The 24,920-nt window shown below is 37.2% G+C and overlaps 1 protein-coding gene across 1 annotated transcript in view; it reads right to left on the reverse strand.

Moving 5' to 3' along the window:
• rspo4 (R-spondin 4) overlaps positions 1-24,920 on the reverse strand; it is a 41,435-nt gene that overhangs the window by 10,314 nt on the left and 6,201 nt on the right. The window contains exons 2-4 of the mRNA XM_032549468.1: positions 18,207-18,395; positions 14,626-14,763; positions 11,802-12,002 (exon numbers count right to left, since the gene is read on the reverse strand). Of these exons, the coding sequence (XP_032405359.1) occupies positions 11,802-12,002; positions 14,626-14,763; positions 18,207-18,395 (528 nt within the window). The remainder of the gene's footprint in view (positions 1-11,801; positions 12,003-14,625; positions 14,764-18,206; positions 18,396-24,920) is intronic.

Below are 24,920 nucleotides of genomic sequence, written 5' to 3' on the forward strand. Positions count from 1 at the left end.
ATAGGGGTGCCCAAACTTTTTCATATGACTGTAAATGAATCAATAACATAAGCTTGTTATTTTTTGCTTTGACAGATTAAATAGCCCAAATTATTGTTAAATGTTGACTTTGTAACTTTACAAACAGGAGATTTTTTCAGACCTTTAACCTTTACATGATAAACAGTCAAAAACTTTAAAACTCACACAGAGATAAAAATCGTATTTCACTGCAATTTGTTGGAATCATTGAGCCTCGATGCCTTCATAACCCAAACTGACCTTTTTAAATACAACAACCAGAACTCCATAAACAGGGATAAAAAGTTTGAGGATTTTCCAAAAATGCTGGTGTTATCCTCTCAATCCGTTAGACTCGTTGGAAAACAGTCGTAGTCAGAACCACATGTTGCGGTGGAAGAAAGAAAAGCACTGTACATGGGCATAACAGGTAATAAATCAGCATGAAGCTTTAAACGGTATGGAGCCATGCGGGCCGCAGGAACTGGGAACAGGGGAACCGACCGCCGGGTCACGCAGACCAGAACACGCATCATCACCAATATGTGCAAGTCTGAATACAGGTTGGTCTGTTTTGGTTGTTTTTTTGATTGTGAACCTTAAAACAAACATGCTAAAGGCTTTTTTATGCGATGCTAACGATGGCCTTCCCCTAAAACAAAAAAACAAAAACCACAGCCCAGCCAATTTCCAGCTGCCACTAACCCAAGCCGCCACTAACGGATCTGCGTTTGAAGTGCAGAATGTGCTGCAGGCCAGACATGATCAAATAGCAAGCGGGGGTCGTGATTAGCCCCCGTTAGCGCTACGAAACGTAGCTCTACTTTAATTTCACCTCTTTTACTGTGCGGTTTCCAGGTTGGCACTGAGATCTGCCAGACGTACGGTTTGGTGGCACTGAGACAAAAACTGCAGATTTTCATTAAGAACCTGCACAACTCCACATAATTACTGCATGAACTCATATATTACCCTTAAAAAAAATCAGATTTTATCTCCTCAGAACAGAAATACAGCAAAAATATAAAAAAAAAAAAACACTTTTACAGTATATTTTTGCGGATCAATTTACACGGAAAAAAATTTACCTTAAATTTGGGCATTTTTTTCAATCGAGCAAATATAAATTATTTTCAGTTATATAATTACTCCAACCTCAATTATTCATTTAAAAATAAATTTATGGCTGAAACGATTAGCCACGACAAATAAATGATTGAAATAATCGTCAACTAATTTAGCAATCGATTAATCAATAACTGCAGAATACAGACAAAAAAGGTCATTTGCTGAAAAAACATTCAGAGGAGAAATTAAACCAAAAAATATACATTTTGAATTTAAGATTTAAAAAAACAATAAAACCTTTTGTCTGTAAATATGTTTTCCCCAAGAACTCATCAAGTGGCAGTTTTGGCTTCACTTGGTTCAAATTCTGGAAAAAACTAACTGAAAAATAACATTTTCTATCAAATATTAGTCATTTAATACCAAAAAATAATTAACAGATCATCCCTAACCTGTATTTATGTTTCATCCAGCAGAAGAGCTCAGTTTGTCACATGTTGATGCAAGATGTATTTTTTTAGCCGAAGATGAATCTTTTGCTACAAATGATTAAGGATTCACTAACGAAATGCTGTTTTTTCAAAAAAAAAAAAACTATTAATTTTCTCACTTAAAAATGAATCTCATAGTTTATTTGCATATTTTTATGTAGTTCTAACATTGTATAAAAAGGTTAAATTAATAAACCTGTGGGCCGATTTTTAAAATCCGATTAGTCACCAGATTAACAGAATAATCGCCAGAATAATCGATTACTAACATAATCGTTAGTTGCGGCTCTAAATGAATGTAATTAACACAGAAGCTGATCAGAACCACCACTTCCTGTTTGAATGGGTTGTAACTATGTGATATACAGGATCCATTATTATCAAGGTTGTACGGGAGGTGAAAATATCTCCAAAGCTTAGTGAACTGCAGCAACTTGGGGTCACCAAGTATCCACAACAAGCATTAGTCACTATATAGAAAATAACTGGTTGTTTATGAAGCATGACAGGAAAAGGCTTTTTTCTCCTGACGTCCTAAATGTAAACATGTGGAGTTTGCTAAACTCTTCTGGGACCTAAACTGGAACCATATGCTTGGGTCAGATTAGACTAAAACTCAGCTTTTCTGCAAAAAACAGCCCAAGTAAACATGTAGGAAAGAAAATCATGCCCACTGTAAAATACGGAGGAGGATCTGTGATGCTGTGGGGTGGTTTATATTCCTTGTTAGGATAAAATCAAAATCAAATCAAATCAAATTTTATTTGTATAGCACATTTCAGCAGCAAGGCATTTCAAAGTGCTTTACATCATAACAAACACAGAAACACAAAGCAAGATAGAATCAATAATCAAAACACGACATTAAGTCAGGTTAAATTTGTAATTGATTACGTTTCAAATACAATTCTAAACAGGTGGGTTTTTAGTTGAGATTTAAAAGAAGTCATTGTTTCAGCTGTTTTACAGTTTTCTGGAAGTTTGTTCCAAATTTGTGGTGCATAGATGCTGAAAGCTGCTTCTCCTCGTTTGGTTCTGGTTCTGGGGATGCAGAGCAGAACCAGAACCAGAACCTGAGAGGTCTGGAAGGTTGATACAACAACAGCAGATCTTTAATGTATTGTGGTGCTAAGCCGTTCAGTGATTTATAAACTAACAACAGTGTTTTAAAATCTATTCTCTGAGCTACAGGGAGCCAGTGGAGGGACTTTAAAACTGGTGTTATGTGCTCTATCTTCCTGGTTTTAGTCAGAACGCCAGCAGCAGCATTCTGGATCAGCTGCAGCTGTTTGATTGATTTGTTGGACAGACCTGTGAAGACGCTGTTGCAATAATCAATACGACTGAAGATGAAGGCATGGATGAGTTTCTCTAGATCTGGCTGAGACATTAGTCCTTTAATCCTGGAAATGTTCTTCAGGTGATAGAAGGCCGACTTTGTAACTGTCTTTATGTGGCTCTGGAGGTTCAGGTCAGAGTCCATCACTACTCCCAGGTTTCGGGCTGATCGCTAGTTTTCAGTTGTAATAACTGAAGCTGTGCATTGACTCTAGATCTATAACTCTAGATCTATAACTCTAGATTGTTCCTCTTTAGGTCCAAAAATAATAACTTCAGTTTTGTTTCTGTTCAACTGGAGAAAGTTTTGGCACATCCACACATTTATCTGTTCTAAGCATCTGTTCAGTGATTGGATGGGGTCAAAGGTCACCTGGTGACAAGGTTCAAGAATTTCACAAAAGACTAGATTTCAAATAAATATGGAAGCATCAATGGATCTGTTGGAAGGACAATGATCCAAAATATATAGAAAACGACAAACTTTCTTCTTGATACGTAATCCAAAAGAAAACTGAAGAGATGAAAACACAAGAGGCTACGTCTGAAACGATTAATCGCTATTAATCAATCACTGAAATAATTGTCAATGAATCATCTTTAAACGGAGTATAAAGACTTTAAAGGAAGACAAATTACTGAAAGAACAACAAATTGTACAAGTATGAATACATTTTGCATTTAAGATAAAAAACATTATTTGTTTGTAAAACTTTTTTACCCAGAACTCGTCAATTTTAGCTTTGCCTGCTTCATATTCTGTGAAATATTCATATTAATGATCATTTTCTGCCCAATTATTAACTGGTTAATCCAAAAAATATTCAACAGGTTGGCCATGCACTTTGTTTATGTTAAGCTGAATTTTTCACATGTTGATATCGGACATTAGCTGCAAATGCATCAATAAGATGTTATCTGTGTAATTTGTTCATCTGCATCTTTTAATTTATTTCTAATGTATCAAATAATCATAAGTGGTTAAATGAAAAATCTGCAGAACAAGCAAAAGTTCTTATGCGAATAATCGACTAATCATCAGAATAATTGAGAGAATAATGAATCGTTAGTTGCAGCCGTACAGGAGGCTTGTCAGTAAATGTGTAAAATACTGAAAAAAATCCCATGTTTTGATTCCACATCTGTGCAAACTTGAATTTCTGTTAGATCTTGGCATATCTTGTAAAATTAGCACAAAACTGAAGCTAGCAGCAGAGCAACAAACCAGAGATTACGGCTCTTTACGGGTTAACGACAAACTCCATCTTCGCTCTGATCAAAATCAGCGAGCAGCTGTGGTCTATAACAACTGTCCAACTTCTTGATGAGTTGATGAAAATCTTATAAAAGTAAATTCGAATAAAAAGATTCCAACTGAATCGGTCATGCAAGCAGAAAACCTCCATCCAAGCGAAAATGTTTGGAATTTGCTGAAACCGATTTTTCTCATCTTTGTCCACATTATGTCCAAAAGGAAAGAAGAAAAAACTGCTTTCTCTGCTTAGACATGCCTCTAAATTACATTAGTGATGTTCATGGAGTGAAAGTGAGGGCAGAAAAACCAACTTGTTGTGTAATCAGTACTTGTTGTCCGGGGTTTTACAGTGCCTGAGGGTCTGTCTGTGAACATGATGCGTGTTTATGTTGGGTTTAAATCCTGATCCATGAGCTTCTGAATGAGAGGGACACCGAGGTCTGCCCTTTAAAGTACCAGAGAGCCTCTAATCTTCAGTAACTCTGTTTCAATCTATGGGGATTTGTCTGGATGTTCTGTAAGTTGGCTGTCGGCGCCGTGATCTTGTATGAAATGTCAGAGTAACAAACAAAAGGCAAAACGAATAACAAAAGTGGCATCTGTAATACCGAGCGAAACTCAAAAAGGGCCAGCAGAAACATAGGAGATTTTATCCAAAGCAGAGTTTGGATTTACTCTGCCCAGTTCTGCTTTATACGTTTGAATGAAAGTCGAGGATATTTCAGGTTGTTTGAAGCGCCTGGATTACTGCACATGCTGTACATTTGGTCTCAGTTACAGATGACTGGATTTGGAAATACGACCCAGACTGACCCATTGCCACCAACCCACTGATGGACTGACGACCTCTGTTCACGTTGTTGACAACCATTGGGCTTCACTGGGAATTTTATTCCCAACTGTTTCACACGGTTATTCATCTCCAACTCCCACGCCACCATATTTAAACATGCTGATTTCACACCAGCCCTGCTTAATCCGCTTTAATCCAACTCCAGTTTGTTCGCCTAGAGACTAAAGTTTGAGGTATGAATCCGTAACCAAATCAAAAAAAGCAAACTTTGGTCCACCTACAAACCTCTGTCTCAGTTTGGTTGAAGTGAATTCTGGTGCGGTTCAAATTCATATTTCAACACCAAACGGACCAAAAGCAGGAAGTGGACTACTGTGCAGGGCATTCTGGGTAAACACAAACAAAACAAGCGCGTTAGCCTAGTCTAGTGACAGAGTTGTGTAGTAACTTGTTGCGTTACTGAATTACTTAACAGAAACAGTTTGGTTCAAATATTTAGTATTTTACACTAAGTTACAGTGTGGTCACAATATCTGATGACCTGTCATATTGTGTCCATTTATATTTCCATAATAATTCCAATATTAGTGGTAAGATGTTACTTATTTGTTTTTCTTTATTTTTCTTTTTGCGTCAGGCCGAGGTATGGCAAAGTGTAAAACTGCAACAGCGCCTCCTACGGTCACAATATATGGTGGTGACAGATGAAGGTGTAACACAGGAACCAAATGCTGCTCAGCAGGGGGCCCAAAAACCCAAAGTAATATCGGCAGACCACCATGAGAGAGAGGTTTCTCCACTTCAGTAAACATCTGAAGTTCTGTTGGACCGGTCCCAAATCGCTGTTGAATGTTCTTATTAAGATAAAGAACGGTTCCGATGCTCCGATGTTCCACAGCAGAATGAAAACCAGATCGACCCTCTGAATGTCCTGGCATTGATTTTCCCATTCATTCAACTCTGACCCTTTGTTACGAACAAATGGAGAGTTTAAGATTATAATAGCAATTCACACACATTTCCAAACCCCACATAAAGAAATACCACATTGTTTTAGTCTCTATGCATTTGCTTTAAAATAAAATAAAACTACAGTTAAATAGGAAAGTTGAGTCTTCTGGGATGGGAGATTTCTGGTTCAGTTTTTGTTAAATTATTGACTATTTTCTCAGTCAGGACTGCAGGTTAAAGGGACGATCTGATATTTTAACTCAAGAATCTCTTGGAGGATCCCAGATGGGATGGAAGTTGTCAAATCACAGAGGGAGGCCTCTTGGTTGGACAGTTTCAACCGTAACTGAGGGACTCTAGTGTTTGTGGTTACAGACGCCAAAGAAACGGGGTTGAAAAGAAGAAAGTTTGGGTGCTGGCGTGAGTACAACGAATATGTTGTTCTCCACATGGTATTGATCTGATCCGTTTCCCTCGTAGATAGATTGCACGCCATACATCAAAGTGATCGTTATTTAATCTGGAGGAAAGTCAGTCATAGCACATGGCAGCCCTGCCATTTTGCAGAAACAGTCAGTGGGATTCATCGTTTGAAAACTGTCTGCACAGGTAACATTTATATATGGAAATAAATTGCGAACTTCATGAAACAGACAATAAAATGTAATTTCTGAGGAGCTGCAGCTGCTTTACTAATTTATTGATAATAAAACGAACTTCTTAAACTGTTAAACTATTTGTTAATAAACTTGTTCATTATAATGTCATTTTTTACAGGTATTGATATAGAAATACACTTGATGTGGCTCTTGAAATCTAGATTTATGGTCATTTTATCTACGTAATAAGCATGAATAATAAATAATGTAGCAATTGGAGCTAGCTAGCTAGCTAGATGTCCAGATGTCTAGTTATGATAGATAAATTTTACTCTGTGCCATATGTGACTGAAATTCTTTTTTAACAGGGCTCCATGTCAAAAATACATTCAAGACAAAAGAAAAATAGACGAATGCATAACAAGTACTAATTAGACCCATGTTCGTACAAAATAACCAAGTTAAACCAGTTTGTAAGTCGAACCTTGTTTGATGAAGTTATTGCAGAAGGGAAAATTATTTTACCTCCTCAGGTTCCAAGCGGACTAGTTATGCTACAAAATCAGGAAGTGGACTGCAGCGCAGGGCATTCTGGGTAAATACAACCCTAACAACCTAGCACGTCTAGAGCTAGCAGGAGAAAGGATTTATGTTTTTATTAAACAAAAACAAAAGAGAAATCCTGCAGCCACTAAAATCTGGCATGATTCCATTTTGGTTTGGTTTTTGTGAAGAAGGAAGTTGCTCTCAGTGTCTTCAATGGTTTTTGGGTCTTTTCCTTCAGTGGTTCTTGGTGCAGCGCCCCCACAGGCCAGGAGGGGAACAGGTTGCTCAAAGTGCAGCTGAGATGGAACAAATGTTGTAATTTTAATTCCCAATCGAACCGAATCTACTGGACTATCAGAAGGTGTGAGAATAACCCTGTGGGCCTTGAATTTGACACATATACCTTACAGCCATCTCTGGTGTAAAGGGTAAAACACTAATGTTCCGTAGGAATGAGCTAACCCATTCGGATCCGTTTAGTGGCTTAGAACCTGGACTATGAAAACACCGTGATTTGTGAGTTCATAAATCCGCTGAGGTAAAGCTGCTGTTGTCCTGCTTTCCCCATCCAAGAAGAATCACTTGTACAAATTAATCCCGGCTCTGTTTCTGATCAGCCAGAGAACAAAAGTAACGACCCGGCAACAAGCCACCAGAGACATCAGTTTGATATTATAACTCATGTTGGTTCGCTTCTCCTTCACATGGGAGAGAACACATCGCAGCACAAACACAATAACAATGAAAAATTGACTTGCTGGAGAGCTCAGTCACAGTTATTAGAGAAACAAGTGTTTCCTATAACAAACCTCCATGAGTGTCTTTGGGTTCTGCAGCAGGGGAAATGTATTGTCCTAAATGGGAGCCACACGGTTGCTCTGTCTTTGTGAAACACAGCCTGAGTTAATCTGTTTCACTATGGGAGATTATCATCCACATAAATACAACTTAATAAGCTGTCACACTAACACTAAACATGTGTCTGTAACTACAAAGAGATTTTGCAAACTAGATATTTGAAACTTGATTTTGATTTTCTCCTCTGGCCAACGAATACAAAAAAAGGCAAAGGGAGTTTTGGTTTATTTGGTTCACTATACATCAATCAATAAATCAATTTCCCCAGTACTTTATGAGATGAGAGACTGTAAAGCAGGGGTGCCCAAAGTGTGGCCCGGGGGCCTTTTATGGTCCTTGGACTAATTTTGTGCGGCCCCTAACTGCAATTCAAGAATGATACAAGTTTGCCTCATAGATGCAAATGGAGACTTTCAATTTGTAATCAGGGTAAAAATTGTTACCAACATAATTTTCTTATACAGGAAAATGTAAAGTATAACACAAAGTATTCATATTTTTATAACCAAGTTTAAACAGCTATTACTGAAAAGCTAAGTTTGCTGCACCCAAATCAGCTCTTATTGTTTCTTAATCCTGGCTAAATATAGCAAGCATTTGATAGAAAGTGACCCAAATCCGGTTCTTTTTACTGAAAATATATTTAGTCAATCAGGCCCAAAAGAAACTGAAGACTAGATGTCCTTCTTTTAATAAAGCAAACATGCAAAATTAAAGTAGCAGTAAGTAATTCATTTCTGCCAAAAACATTTGAGAGTAATCTCAGAAATAAAAATAAAAAAATCAAACTTTTAGATTAATATAAGAACTTTTCTACAAAATAAACGTGGAAAATTTTAAATTTCAAATGTCGATTGAAAATTTTCTAGTTTTCAATCGAGTTCTGTTATAGTTTATTTTTAAAAAATCAACTGCAACAGCACAAGGTTCCAGGTTAGTAAAACTTTGACAGAAAGCAGAAGATAATCTCTTGTTTTAGAGGAAAATAAGGGACTTCGTCTGAGGACCATAACACAGACGGGCAGAACTGGGAGTAACTAAGTACATTTACTCAATTACATTTACTTGACTGACCTTTTGAAAAGTGTACTTTTTGACTACACTGTACTTTTTATCCTTGAGTAATTGTATTATAAAGTCTCTCTTCTCTGACTTGAGTAAAATTTCTGGATTTTCTACCCACTGAATGAAAAACAATCATGTTTTAACCAAAACACCTGCAGTTTTTGTTAAAGTTTTATATGTTTTATTTTTGAAAGAAACTGATTTGGAAAATTTTTCTTATGCCTGATTTTGTTAATATTATGAATTATAATCATTTTTGTCTTTAAAACTTAAAAAATTTGCACTAAACCTTATAATCTGGTCCATCTGTTGATGTAATTTTTAAATAATAAATGACTGATAATTTGATCAGTTACTCGGTAACTTAGACTTTTACTTTTACTTGAGTAAATTTTTGGAGACGGAAAATTAAAAAACTAAAGCAGTGTAATCTGGGAGATACTTCTTTTATCCCAGATGTGTCCAATCCCAGAAGATCTCTTCAGGACGTACAATATGTTGGTGATAATGATAAATACTTCAAATGACACGCCTTATATTGTGGATAAAGTTCAAACACTCAATGCATATCTGAACTATTAAAGGAATTACTGTAAAAAAACAAAAACCTGCTGCAGTCTCATCTTCTGCTTTGTGTCTCACAGTTTCTTGTTTTGGTTTGATGGAAAGCCAAAACCAGCTGCCACGTTTAATTTTAATCCGTCTGGGGTTCATTATTAATTAAATCCTTAGTTGAATCCAGAGCCAGGCGCTGTCACTTCAATACTTCTGTAGCTGCTGAAGACACCGAGCGCACATTCTGGTTTTTTCTCCTCCCTTTTTTTTTACAACCTAAACTGGGTTTGGCAGCATTTACACAACAAGAGGCTTTCAAAATATTTGCAGTCGGAGCCTCCACCACAGAGAACAAGATCAAAGCAGAACCGGAGCGAGAAACAGCATGCAGGCATCAGACCTGAAAGAAACCTCGGCTGGTTTGCTCCTTAATGTAGCAGAACAGGTAGCGAGGTGCAAACTGAGCACGTTTTTGGTGTTTCACGCATTTCTTGGGGGGTGAGGTGGGTGGGAACGAGGGAATCCCTTTCCCTGCTAGCATTTTGTAGGCTGTTCTACCATCATGGAACCACAAATGGGAACAGTCTGGACAGATGTTGGTTCCAGATGACGCTCCAGAGAAGAATGCAGCGGTTGAAAAGGAGCGCGATGCTGCTAGCCTGAATGTACACAGATGGATGTGCAGCCTGCGGTTACTCTGCAGGAGACTATTAGCGGCTTAAAAGCTGAATGCAAAAGTCCAGGACGCTGGATGTCAACTTTTTAAACCCTGAATATGTTTGTTTTACTTCAGGGGCGTCCAAAATGCGGCTTGAGAGCCATTTGCGGCCCTCGGAACGATTCTGTGCGGCCATTATCGCAATTCAAGTTGCGTCCTGAAGAAATTGATTGGATGTGGGAATATTTTTCAAGAACAATATTTATGTTTGTGGTTCTATGAAAGCTGTGCCATACAGTTACCTAAAAAAATCAATAATAAAAATGTGTCTTATCATAAACTTTATTGTTTGCTAATTGCTGCTGGCTAGTCTGAAGGAGTCGCAGGGGAGGGAAGCAACATAAATCCTAACTTCCTTCTTTACGAAATGAAAGAAAAGGAGTGGTGTCAGATTTTAGCGGTTAGGATTTCTCTTTTATCTTTAGTTAAAGACCAGGAACCATTTCTCCCGCTAGCGCTAGCCTAGTATGTTTGTTTTGGTTGTATTTACCCAGAATGCCTTGCGCTAAAGTCTACTTCCTGCTTTGGAGCGGTCTCTGGTCCGCTTGCCGTTCACATATGCATTCAAACCACCCCAGAGTTCACTTCAACCAAACTGAGACCAAGGTTTTTACACGGACCAGAGTTTTCTTTTTTCACCTGATTACGCATTCACACCTCTTTAAATGGACCGGACTTTCTGAGGAAACGGACTGGAGTTCGATTAAAGCGAACCAAACAGGGCTGTTGTGAAAGCAGCCTAAGATTATTTGTACAATTACATACTTTTGATGAATTAAGATTTAGTTTTGGAGAATATAAAATACAGTTGGGGGGGCAAGGTTCAACTGCAGAGGGGCAGTAGCCCCCCCTTTGCTTCTGTGTAGATCCGCCCCTGGATGAATGTTGAGTTGAGACCAGTAACGACTTTCTGAATGGCAGGAGTCCAGAGTTCTTGTTCAAAACAAATGATTAAAAATCAGAAACTAAATATTTATTTCCAGGCATTAACTCGCCATGATCATCGTTAACAGAAGCCCAAACTGCAGTTTTCTGGTGTTTATTATGAAGAGACGTTAGCTTGAAGAGGTTTTTATGAGTTGGCTTTAAAAAGACAAAGGTTATTGGATTCTTCAGTACTTTTTATTATCTTTATATTCGCCTGTGATGTTCACAGTGCAGCAGTAATAAAGACCAGCTGGACACAAACGTTTTATAAGGAGGGAGCTGCTGTAACATAGAGCGTTTGCATGGCTGGACTACATATCAGTCACTCGATGCTAAAGTTACTAAACTTTATAACTTTGGTTTTATAATACCAGATGACCAAATATGACCTTTAAAGGGTTAGATGAGATCTGCCGTGTTTCGTGTGATGCAGAGAGAGGATGTCTATAACCTCATAGCGCTGAGCCGACGAGACTGGAATGTTTTTAAAAGGTCCAATTCCCCTCAACTTGGCATTATTAATTGCACGAGTGTGTCAAAACACAGATGTGGGCAGTTCACTAAACAAAGATAAACAAACATGTTGCATGTTTTGCTCATTTTAGCGCAGCTGCTAACATAGTGGGATCTTTCTCACCTGTGGGACATTTTTTCTTCATCCTGCACCTTTGTGTTTCGCTTTGGGGCGGACAGACCGGCGCTTTTTCAGTCGCTTTCCAGCTCTGGCTGCTCTCCCGGACCCGGGTCTGCTTTCCCCATCTGAAACCACAGGTGGCGCCGTCACGGACGCAGACGCTCCACTCGCTCCACTCTCCCAGCGGAGGCAGGGGACAGACCTCTAGACAAAACAAATAATGCAAAAAAGAAAAGACGTGAAAGAAAAAGTGGTAATAATGGATTAAAAAAATGCCTGGGAAGAGAGGAGAACACCGGTGAATTTCAGACAAAAAAACTATTTATCTATTAAAACAAAGCACAATCTTTTCAGTTCTTTAGTTTTATATCTCAAGACATCAGTAGTGGGCAAACTTCTGCTAATAGTGGAGCTAATTTTCAGCTTAGCACTTTAGCAAAGTTCAGCTAATCTTAGCTTCCCCTAAATCATTTTTAAATTCTAAAGTGAAAATCTACGACGGGGTATTAGGGCCACTCTAGGTAGAAAAAGAAAGGACAAGTAAATTTCCACCAAAAAAATGTGAAATCTTGAGAATGATCTAAAAATTTTTCAAGAAAAAACTCCCAAAGCTCCAAAAGTGAAAAATTTGCAAGAAAAAGCTCAGAAATTTCAAGACTGATCTAGAAAAAACTTGGAAGCTGTTTTTTTTAGGGCTGTCAACGTTAACGCATTAATTCATGCAATTAACCTGAAAATCATATTAACACATTGATATTACACACTGCATATTAATCAAACTACTATTTTAACCTGAAAGCCTCTTTCCTGCGGAGGACTTCCTGGTTCACAGCTGCGTTATATGGACCCAGTGATTAATCGTGATTACATTTTTAATTAACAGCACTAATTTTTATTCAAACTTTCCTTTAAATGATTTTTAAAGTCAGAATCATGTAATTAAATCCAGATGAAGCAGTTGAAAAAAAGACCATTAAATATGGATAAAAAAATAAAAACAAGCTTGGATACATAAATGTTGGAGATCGCATATTACAGAGAGCGAATGTGACAGCAACGATAAAATAAACTGCAGCTATAACTCAGCAGTGGTGAATTGGACTAATACATAAAGATTTCCCTGGATTTCTGGCAGCAACGGTGCAATTATTTAAGGTAGATGAATGCCAGCTGAACATTAGCCGGTTACTCAGGAAGAGAGATGTCATGCAGCTCTGCAGCTTCAGCCAAACGGCGCCAGAGTATCTTTATGATCGTCATCGCGGCCGTCAGATTTGAAAGCAGAGGCTTTGTTAAGGTGTGTACCAACAGTTGGACGTAAAACCCCAACAGCACCATTAATACCAGATGTTGCTCGACTGCCAGCAAAGATCCGTAGCTGCAGATGTTGCAGGTGGACGGCGGAGGAGAAAAGAAAAGCATCAAATAATGACCGAGTTCAGTCATATATCTCACTTACTGAGAAGGGAAAGATGAAGCCCAAAACCACTCTGAAGGTCTTTAATGCGTATCGTGTGTTATGTTGAGAGCCTGGCCCCATCCAAACGGATTTAACTCCGATAAAAATACAAACAAGTGTTTCCAGGTGACGTTAGGAGGCAAAAACAAAATTAAAAGCACGTTAAACAGATGCCATTAGGCTGTCACTTAATGGGATTATGAGTCATTAGAACCCGATAACATGAACATAAAAACCTGCAGGTGAAGTCACACAGGCTGTTTAAGGTGGAATAAAAACGGCTGAACACTCTGAGTTCTCACAGAAAGGAGTCGGCTGCTAATTGTGCTACCAGCTTTAGTTTCACTGATGTCTCTGAGTATCTTTTTATAGGTGGCTCGGATTAGGTCAGAGCCTGCAGTAACCTGGAACAGGATGCAGACCCCATGCGTTTTTATGTTAGCAATGCAGATACAGGTCTGACGTTTTCTGCAATCCTTATGCAACAATAAGGCTGGTTATTTCTGATTTCTTCCTTTTTTCTTTTTTTTTTTTAGAATTTTGCTCATTTTTTTGTAAAGCGTTTCATATTTGTCTGGTTTTTCAAGGATTTTGCTTGTACATTTTTACTTTATGACAGTTGTAACCACGTTAAGGTATAATTTTTACAACTGGGAGCGGCTGATTAGCATCTCAGAAGCTCAAACAATATCAGAGCCATTATTTGTGTGAGTTTACACTCACATGTGAACTACGACTACGATTAATCACAGTGATATCACTCTAATGCTGTGATTAATCAGAGTGCTAATGATTAATCATGATTAATCACTCTCTATTGCTGTGATTAATATTGATTAATCACTAGTTAAGAGAATACGCTAGTGATTAATCACACTAGTGCTGTGATTAATTGTGATTAATCACAGCACTATTCACTAGAGCTAGTGAGTTTAGAGCTAGTGAGTAATCACTAGTGCTAGTGCCAGTTTTACTCAGTAACACTAATGATTAATCACAATTAATCACTAGTGTTAGTGCTGTAATTAATCATAATTAATCACAGCACTAGTGATTAATTGTGCTATTCATATCATTATTGGACATCACTGCGATTAATAGCACAATCATCACTATTAATCTTATCTGATCATCACTGAATAGTGATATTCATATCATTGTTAGACATCTCGATTATTTGTACATATGTTAGCAAACTAAATCAAAAGGAAAAACACATTTGTTTATTGTTCTTCCTAAGGCAAAAAGATCTGAATCTTGATATGTTTTTAGAGGAAATTAACCTGGCTTGGAATTCCTGTTGCTTAACAAAGAAAATACATCAGTTTTCTGTGAATATCTTCAAATATTGCAGTTTTTTTTACTTACCGAGGCAGTCTGTCTGGTGAGCGAAGGTTCCCTCTGGGCAGTGGATCAAACACTTGCCTTTGTGCAGCTTGAAGCCAGGCTTACACTTGGTGCAGAAGTCCCGACTGAAACAAAGCTCGCAGTCCAACGAGCGGCATTCTGGGAGAAAGCAGAGCGCCGGATAAACATCACAAACTGAAAATCTGAGTTTTACCTGCAACCTGCAGCTCCAGAGGCACAGCTGGTGGTTGTTTAAAATGACTATTTTAAGTTAGAAGAATTTACATTTTTGATTCAACTTACAAGAACTAAATATCTGATCATATATTTTAATAAACATCACAATCAAATTTTTGTTTTGAATAGCGCTTAAATAATGAGAGAAGGCAACAGTTGCTTTAAAATTAATGTCTGCTTTAATAAAACTCGATACAATAACACAAGATGCAATAACCTGCCGCTAAACACCCTGAAAATATTTCCTAGTCCCGCTTTTTTCTTCTTTCATTTTTTTAAGTGCCAACTTAAAAACCCTTGTTTACTTTTACAGATATGACAATCTTAATGAAGTTAATACAACTTACTACTGCAGGTTTATCTTTCACAAACTCACACATTGAAATTCTAAAATTTTCAAGATTTCTCTAATTAAAGTTAGTAGAACAATTAAAATATTCAAGGAAACCCAGACTGTAAGAGCGGTGAAATTTCATAGTTTTTGTTCAGGATACATTTAAATTGTAACTCTTTTTTTCTTACTTACCTATATTTTGTTGTGTTTATTAAAATAGCCTCTGTGGCTCTCCACTGCAAAAACTAATTACAAGTTAAATGCAGTAACGTTGCATGAAAACTGATGCTGAGAGACGTTTATTGAAGGTGACCTATTATGCTTCCTTGAACTAGGGCTAGGCGATGTATGGAGTATACTCGATGTCAACGTTCCCTCTAATTTGTCATGTGTCTGGGCATACACACAAGCTTCCTGAGTACACTGAGGACCACTGTGGGCATCATCGGATGTGCACGCCGTGGCCACGCACCAGTATCATCTTACATCTGTTATAAATCTGGGATCGTAGCAAGTTGCATGGCTTATTAAAAGAATCAGATTACAGCAGCAATTTTCATTTGTTTGCTTTTAATATAAGTGATTTGCCCCACTGTAAAAGGAAAAAACAAAAACATTGCTGTTCATGAGATGCGTAGTATGTTATAAGTGAGAGTCCTGAGAAATGAGACATTGATCCTTTCAGACATAACTTATTGTTCACATTTAAACAATCACATTTTGCACAATGAAATGTGTGCTCTAGCTTGTGATACAGTATAAATTCTTGTAAAATATTTAATTTCACTGTTTTTTTTATATCTGCCCTTCTCACTTCAATGTACAAATGTCTGCTGATCCAGAGTCAAAATGTCTGAACTCAATGCTTCAATGTCAAATGCAGACCATTCCTTTAATTCATCCTCTGAAAAACGAGCATCAATGTGATCACAGAGCTCACTAATAAAGAGTAATCTCACTAGTGTTTCTGCCATCACCTGATGAGGTCCCCATTGCCTCCTTGACACGGTCACTCCACTGTACACTGTACAACAGTACAGTTGTTCTATGTGCACAAACTCCGACAGCCATTTAATCTTAAAAGAAACGCATTTCTTTTTTACTTTGGCTTGGTGAGTGGATGTCCCACTGCCCGTTCGCTTATACATGATAAGGTGTTAGCTTTCGCGTCTCTTAACTCCGCCGCACTATTCTTACCTAGCTAATCTGCACGGTGCCACAGCGCATATGACCAGGGCCCGTACCATGAACCATATCGTATCACTGGCTGGACACCTGCCACTCACTGAGTTAGATCGCAAAGTAGTACAGAAAAAAATGTATTGGTCCAGTTTATGCTGGACTTTATTTTATGCGCTACACAGATTTTCTTGTGTGCTGAGAATATGCGAGCAGTGCGCGATTGAGCAGGCGCACAGCTTAGAGGGAACATTGCTCGATGTATCGCGATATTTTCAATTTACGATAGTTAAAACTGCTATATCGCAACTATAGAGTATACATTGTTGTTCAAGTAATAAACTTTCGCCGTCAAATTCACTGTGCGTATGGTTTATCCGACACCCTATGAATGCATCACTAGTTCCTCCCCCCTCCCAACCTGAAATTGTTTTACCAATCACGCTGTGCGGAGAAAACAAACAACATGGTGACAGCGAGAGTTGAGCCGTGAACGAGACGGTGACTGAAGAGGAATCAGATGAACTGTCTAGTTCCAAAGAGAAACAGCAGGATCAATAATCTGGCAGCGGTTTGGATTTTATATGAAGGATGTTGAACAAAATGAGGCAATTTGAGAAACATGTTATAAAACTATTGCCACAAAAGGTTTACAGCAAATTTATTGCACCTAATCAGACAATTAGCTAATTAGCCACTCTAACACAGCGGTGGTTGATTAGATAATTTAAACACCTGCTTTACTGATGATCTGTCCAAAACACACCTTATTCCACAGCACATCTATTTGTTAAGTTTGTCAAAGTCAAGCATAATTGACCTACTTCCTTCTCCCTCGCTATTTTTTCTTAGTTAAAACTTATTTCTCACCTTGTTATGTAGTCATAGTGTAGACAGTTCATAGAAAAATACTGAATCCCTTTTCATATGATCTTACATTTAAGTCTAACAGGGAAATGGAGGCGGGAACTTGCGTGGGTGACATCATGCTGCAAGGGATCTATAGTTTAAAATAACATTGGAGCTCATTTAAGAATATCGTAATATGTAACGTGATATAGCAAAAATATATCAGGATATTAGATTTTCTTCATAACATGCTCATTACATTTCAGATAACATTTTAGTCTAATCAGTTCTATCTAATTTGAGCTGTTTTAGGGTCTCTGCCACTTTAAATTCAAATAAGCTGCTGCTGACCACACGCCCCCAACCACTCAATGTTTACACTCGCACGTGAAAATGAATGCAGACAGATGCGCAATTATACAACCGTACATCTTTGAAAAGCATTAGTAGAGCCTTCTGCACAACCAACAAGAATGCAGCAAGTGGTTTTACATCATAAACATTTAAGCTCAAACTTAATGCTTTAAAAAATCTTATAAAAAGGGAACTGGATGGAAGATTAAAAAGTCCAGCAACTCCGGACACACTGACATGAAACGAGTTCTGGACAGAAATAAAGTCAGACTTGAACCAAAGTTTACCAAAGGAATCGCAGCTGTTGCACTGAAAATGTTCAGCTGAAATGTTTTCATGTTGATTTAGAGAGAAGGAATAATTGAAGCAGGTGTTTATTAAAAGATAAAGACAGGGTGGTACAGTGGAGCAGTTAGGGTCTTCTTTCATAATTTTAAAATTATGGTATCATGCTCAGGCATAACTTAAGCTGAAGCAACTGAATATCAAAGAAAAACTTTAAAAGATTAATTGAACTATTGATCAAGACTACTTCAACAGATTACAAGGAAGTCAGGCTGATTGAAGGTAAAACCCTCCTAAAAAACGAGTTTTCATTATTTTTTAAGGTCTTGTCTTTGCTGTTTCTTTATAACACATTTATACGTACTCATGCAGCGGTTCACGTCCCTCCCTCTCTGTCCAAAGTGTCCGGTTGGACAGGAATGGAGACATGTCCCATGATGAGACATCCCTTTCCTCTGGAGAAACAGGAAGAGTCGCTCTGGGCAGCGTACGCAGCCGTTGTCCCTTGAACACTCCAGACAACTCTGACAGTCTTCTGACGTCTCTCTGTGAGCTGCAGGAAGCACATTAAGACAGATCCAGATTATTCGCAGGAGATATTAAAACAAAAATAAGACGAGGGCAAGAAAGGAAAGCAGTGGGGGAAGGAAGACTCCATAAATCCTCGAGATGCCAAGATACTATCTGGGCTCCTTGGAAATCCTCGACAGAGCTGTCTGAAATACTAAACTGTAGACATTGAAAGGCTTCCACTCTGCTGGAAGTGAAACTCCTGTGCACCTTGAATTCACTCCATGTACTCTTAAAGGTGACCATTATGCTTCCTTGAACATGTTAGAAAATGTTTGCTGGCCATTTAAAACATGTTCATTACATTTTTTTCACAAAATAATTCTTAGATATTGACATTTTTGTGTGTTCAATGTCCTGGAACTCAGATTGGATTGCTAGGTAACGGGCGGAATTCTGCTCCGGTTGCTAGGAAACCGGACTGCTCCTCACCGGGCTTACTAGGTGAAGGGTCAATGCCTACTGATTTGTGACGTTACATTCTGGAGGTTTTTTGAAATGTCTCATTTTCCATAAACTAAAAACTATTAACTTATTTCCAAAAGCCAGCTGGGCGTTTTTTAAAGCGCTTGGTCTGCTCTTAAAAGCAACAGAAACCCAAATGAAGGTACAGAAACAAGAGTTACACATTTTCTGTTATCGTCCAGTAAACACATCCTGTCTTGTTTTCTATACTTTGTGTTGTTTTACGCCAACAACTGGACCCACAGAATACGAGTCAAACCACTGAGCAATGATGTCACTTCCTGGATGTCTGCAGTTCTTGAACTTTCCACAGGAGAACTGTCAACTGAAGGGACCGCCAGTGTTGTTTTTCTGTTTATTAGTTTATATTAAAGAAACAATGTGCAAAAGAACATTAATAAAAGTTACTTTGCACCAGATTAAGCTCAAGCTAGTTTCCATCTGTGGTTCCTGGGTTGGACCTCTTCGCAGCAGCAAGTGATAAATAATGTTTTTTACAATAAAATGATAATAAAGCATAAGCAGAGTTTCTGAATTAGGAGATTGAATTGTTTTTGTTTAGTTATTAAGTCAGTCTCCAGGACTCATAAATGTTTTATTTTTCCGTTTTATTCAATCAAATGACCACATAATTTTAACATTAATAACTGCTGTGTTAAAGTTATTTAACACAATAACTGTGTAAATAAACACAACGATGGTGCTAAATGCTTTTAACACATTTACTATGTTGAATTATTAGCACAGTAAATGTGTCAAATGAACACAAAACGTGTCGGCCTCATATGGACACTATTGTGTTGAGTTTTGAATCAGTTTGTGTCGAAATTGGAGTAGATCCATAAATAACTCAGGCAATATTTCAAAGAGTTGAGATTTTGCTTTAGGTGAAGCTAATATTTAGAAACAACGTTTTTCATCTTAAATGCAAAATGCATGTATTTTTGTAGAGTTTTGGCTTAATTACTGCTCTGAGTGTGTTTTTCTTTTGTCTTTTTGTGTCTCTGTAATCCAGTTAACTATGAATCGATTAGTAAATTATTTGAATCAATAATCATGATTAATCTGATTGATCACTCTGCCATAGATCTAAATGTGTTTTCGAACAGGAAGTGAACTCACGTGTTCCCTCCTCATGGTAAACCTCCAGATGCTCGCTGAAGAGTCGGGTGAAAGATTTCCACTAACACTTTCCATCCAGTCTGACTCAGCTGTTTCACAAACCCAAAGCTAATTTCACACTCGCTTGTGGTGGTTTTTGGCTTTTTAGAAATAGCGTTAAAGGACTAAATGGGAGATGGAAACACATTTTCAGGATCAGATTAGCCAACTCATCGCTGTCGCATTGCAGCTTCATTTCTTTGTTTACGTCTGTCAGATTGTAACATCGACAATTTTAGCTGACATTATTGAAAATCTCTCTCCTTTTTTGAACATACAGCCTCTACATGTTCTTTATTACATCATGTGTAGCATAAACATCTGACAAAATGACTCTTTGCAAAGCCTGGTTGTTTCACTCCAAACCAGGTGGAAATGTTTTTTTTCCAATTCATTTTGCCTCAACTGTTACTGTGTCTTTTCTGCTTTGATCCTCTTGTACTTTTTCTCTGTTTGTTTTTTTTTTTACTAATTTTTCAATGAATGTCCACTAAAAACACAGAAAATGCTTCATGTCTATAGATTTAAGAACAAATGTTGGTTTAAACTGTTTTTCATGGAATAAATTGAGATTCTGGGACAGAAATCACACTGGAAATACCAGTGATGTTGTTTTAGGTCTATTAATTTTTTGTAAACATACTGTGTGTGCTTTACATCTCACAGAGATTCGGTTCCATTTGGGTCTCTACTGCTTCTAAAAACAGACTAAGCACTTAAAAAAACACCCAGCTGGTTATAGGCAATAACTTTTTGGTCTGGCCGGTCCAGTAATCTCTAGGTTGTTGAGTCACATTCAACACGTACAGCGCGGTTACCTAGCAACCGCAGCATAACTGGAGCATGATTAGTTTTAGTTTTGTATGTGATGTATAACAGTTGCTGGAAAAGACAAGTGTTTTGTTCACTTACCATCCAGAAACCACTTGCTGCATACCTGTTGGTTGTGCAGGAGGCTTCACTAATGCTTTTCAAAGATGTACTGTTGTATAATTGCACATCTGTTTGCAGCCATCTTCAGGTGTGAGTGCAAACATTGAGTTGGGGCGCCGAGGCCAGCGGCTGCTTATTTGGATTGAAAGAGACAAGAGGCCCTAAAACTACAGGCAGAACTAGACTAAAATCTCATTACCTAAAAATGTTTTTGTGCAACAAAATGTAATGAACATGTTTAGTATCACCCATAAACTTATCCTAAGCTGTTCTAGGAAGAATGATATATCACTTGTAAAATAATAAATAAAACATAATTATGCATTGATTGAGATGTTTTGAACCAGGAAAATCAGTGGCGTCAAAATCCTCAAGAGTTTCTATCCTGTGATTCAGCTCTGAAAGCCCGGTTCAGAGGCGTTAAAGAAGGGAAGCGTCTTGAAGTGGCAGGAGAGAAGATCTTCAGGACTGGACAGTTAATTTTCTCCAGGGTGTGAAATAAAGAGAAATTTTCCAACAAAACAAAAACAAACAACAACAAAAAGTCAAAGCAGACATTTGACATCCCGACCAGTTCTCATTTCTTTATATTTTCCTTCCTCGCTCTATCAGCAGCGGTTTCTGAAAGTCTTTCTTTGGACTTTGGCAGTTTTGTAAATGATTTCTTTTATGAACTATTTCACTGCAAAAACACAAAATCTTACAGAGTATTTTTGGTCTAATTTCTAGTGCAAATATCTCAGTACATTTGAATTAAGACAAAACTAACTTACAAGCAACTTTGTAGCAAAAAAAAGGAGCTCATTTTATGTCAATAATTCCTTAATATTTTTGAAAAAATACTAGTTCCACTGGCAGATTATTTCACTTATAATATGGGGAAAATATCTTGTTATAAGTGAAAAAAAATCTGCCAGTGGAAATAGTATTTTTTAAAAATCAATATGAAGGAATTATTGACCTAAGTAAAGCTCTTTATCTTGCTAAAAAGTTACTAGTAAGTTAGTTTTGTCTTAATTAAAGTGCACCATTGTTTTAGACTTTGTGTTTTTGCAGTGTCCAGGTTTATGTACAAAGCAGTTTAGAAGAGAACTAACCATTTTAAGACAAAGGAACTGAAAACAGAATACAGCAAATAAATCGTTGAGGAACTGCATCTTTGTGTGCCGTAAAATTGATCCTCTGGGTTTTATTGGTTAAGAAAATCAAACAGAAGTGATATATTTCTAATAGAGCGCTTGCAACAATATAACTGAAGATAAAAATGTAGGTTTTTTTGTTGTTTTTTTCAGTTTTGACTAAGAAGGATGCCAAATGACTGAGAAACGGCAAATTCTCCAAACCATTTGGAAACGACTCAAAAGTTTCATGCAGATCTGTAATTACTTTAGGATACTCTGCGTTAGTCATCGTGTTTAAATAATCTGGGCTCAAAAAGATGACGGATCTGTTGAAGGAGTTCAGAGTTCATGGCGGATTTTCCCCCAGAACAACCGCTGAGGTCTCAACCCGCCCGGCCGTCTAAAACGCCGCTCCACACACATGTGCTACGGATCTGCAGACTTAACAGACTTTCAGAGGAGCTGCAGGTTTAGGTAGCGTAAAACCGTGACCTTTGAACTTGCATGGGATTACCCTGGGCCTTTTTTTTTCTTCTTCTTGAGTGCGTGTGTTTTATTTTAACAAGCTCCATGTGTAACGAGCTCAGTCAGTGTTTCGGGAAAACAGGAAGGAATTTTAACCTGAAACTGAATTCACTGGAGCGCCACAACCAAATATTTCACAGATTGCAAACAGTTTACTTAATGAGAGTTTTGATGGGTTCACCCTCCTCTGTCACGCTGCTAAAAGTGTTAATTTACTTTCAGGTCAGACTGTCTGTGACATCAATCAGCAGTCGTTAGAGCAGAATTCCCACAATGCATCAGGACGCGTGTATTAACAAGAAAAAGGTGCCAGCTGCCTTGCCGTGTTAAAATAATACTCACTGTGTGTGTCTTGTGTGTGTCCTTTGTCTTTAATAGCCTTTCTGCAACTGCAGGCAATTAATGCCAGTCGGGTTAGGAATGTTTCTTTACTGAAAACAATTTTTTAGCCCTTCAGGTGCAGATTTAAAATCGTGTTTTGGGATTAATTTAGATGAAAGGCCAGTAAAAACTCATGCTTACATGGAAAAAGCTGATGGAATTAACAAGGGAAAAAAGGAGCCAGCAACTGCTGATTAAATGCACCCGATTTAACAATAATTATCAATAAATGTGAGTTTTCGCAGTTTGCTGCTTTTCAGGAGCTAGCATAATGTCAGAGTGGAAAGAAATGTGAAATTCCTGTGGGTGGCATTTAAGGCTTTTTCTAAATTAGTTTAATTACCTCAGGAGAACAGCTTAAACTGTTTTCATTAATGTAAAGTTATTTAACCAGGTTAGAGTTAATATTTTAATATTTAATGTGTTTTTGCTTTCATTTAGTATAAATATCTGAGTGCGCTTGAAATAAGACAAAACTAACAACTAACTTTTCATCAAGATATAAAGTCAACGATTTCATAAAATAGTCAAAAGTAGTACTTGTTTCAAATGCCACGTTTTTTTTTTTTTACTTTAAACATGGGAATAATGTCTCGCTATAAATAAAAAAATAATACAATGTTCAGTGTTAACGTTTTTAAATTTTAAAATAAAAAAATACAACGTTCAATGTTAACGTTTTTAAATTTTAAAATAAAAAAATACAACGTTCAATGTTAACGTTTTTAAATTTTAAAATAAAAAAATACAACGTTCAATGTTAACGTTTTTAAATTTTAAAATAGAAAAAATACAACGTTCAATGTTAACGTTTTGAAATTTTAAAATAAAAAAATACAACGTTCAATGTTAACGTTTTGAAATTTTAAAATAAAAAAATACAACGTTCAATGTTAACGTTTTGAAATTTTAAAATAAAAAAATACAACGTTCAATGTTAACGTTTTTAAATTTTAAAATAGAAAAAATACAACGTTCAATGTTAACGTTTTGAAATTTTAAAATAAAAAAATACAACGTTCAATGTTAACGTTTTGAAATTTTAAAATAAAAAAATACAACGTTCAATGTTAACGTTTTTAAATTTTAAAATAAAAAATACAACGTTCAATGTTAACGTTTTTAAATTTTAAAATAAAAAAATACAACGTTCAATGTTAACGTTTTTAAATTTTAAAATAAAAAAATACAACGTTCAATGTTAACGTTTTGAAATTTTAAAATAAAAATGCCTAAAGCGTGTTTAGGTATTTTGTCCCAGTTGCACCTGAATGCAGCATGCACAGCTGTTGGGAAAACCTCCTTCACGGAGTTCGGGTTGACCAGGCGCTACGCTAGCCCGGTCAGCCATAGACATAATATAAGGGTAGACGCCGCATTGGCCGCTCCGGCGCAGGAAATACGGCGGCCATCTTAGAGCGGTATACCCTCGTACTTTGCTGAACCAAAACAACAGAAGATGCCTCAGTTCTGCTCGGCTTATTCGTGTTTAAATCTACGAACTGTTGATGTCAGGGACCGGGGGATAACTTTTCACAAGTAAGAATGACATATTATTGTTAGTATGTTGTGAATGTAATATTACTGTACTGTATTTATGCCCACCAGCGAAATGACAGCAAATGTTAGCTATCGGTCTTCAGCCGGAGATTTGATGACAGGAATATGTTTCAAACAGGCCTACTCACAATTTCAGTAGCTTTGTTTAATTATCATTATCAACAAATTTTAATCAAATTTGGAGTTTTATGTTCTTTAAAATATGAAGATCAAAAATAGTGAGTGTAACGTTTTTCTGAATGCTCAGCTTAAGCAGGCAACAAGGCTCCTTAGTTTCAACCGTTGCAAATAACATGGACCTCATTCGGACAATGTTTTTGTGTACACACTCCCAGATATCACGTTTTTGTTTTAAAGGTTTC

Source organism: Xiphophorus hellerii, chromosome 20 (genome assembly GCF_003331165.1).
Source record: "Xiphophorus hellerii strain 12219 chromosome 20, Xiphophorus_hellerii-4.1, whole genome shotgun sequence".
In the NCBI taxonomy this organism is placed as follows: Eukaryota; Metazoa; Chordata; class Actinopteri; order Cyprinodontiformes; family Poeciliidae; genus Xiphophorus; species Xiphophorus hellerii.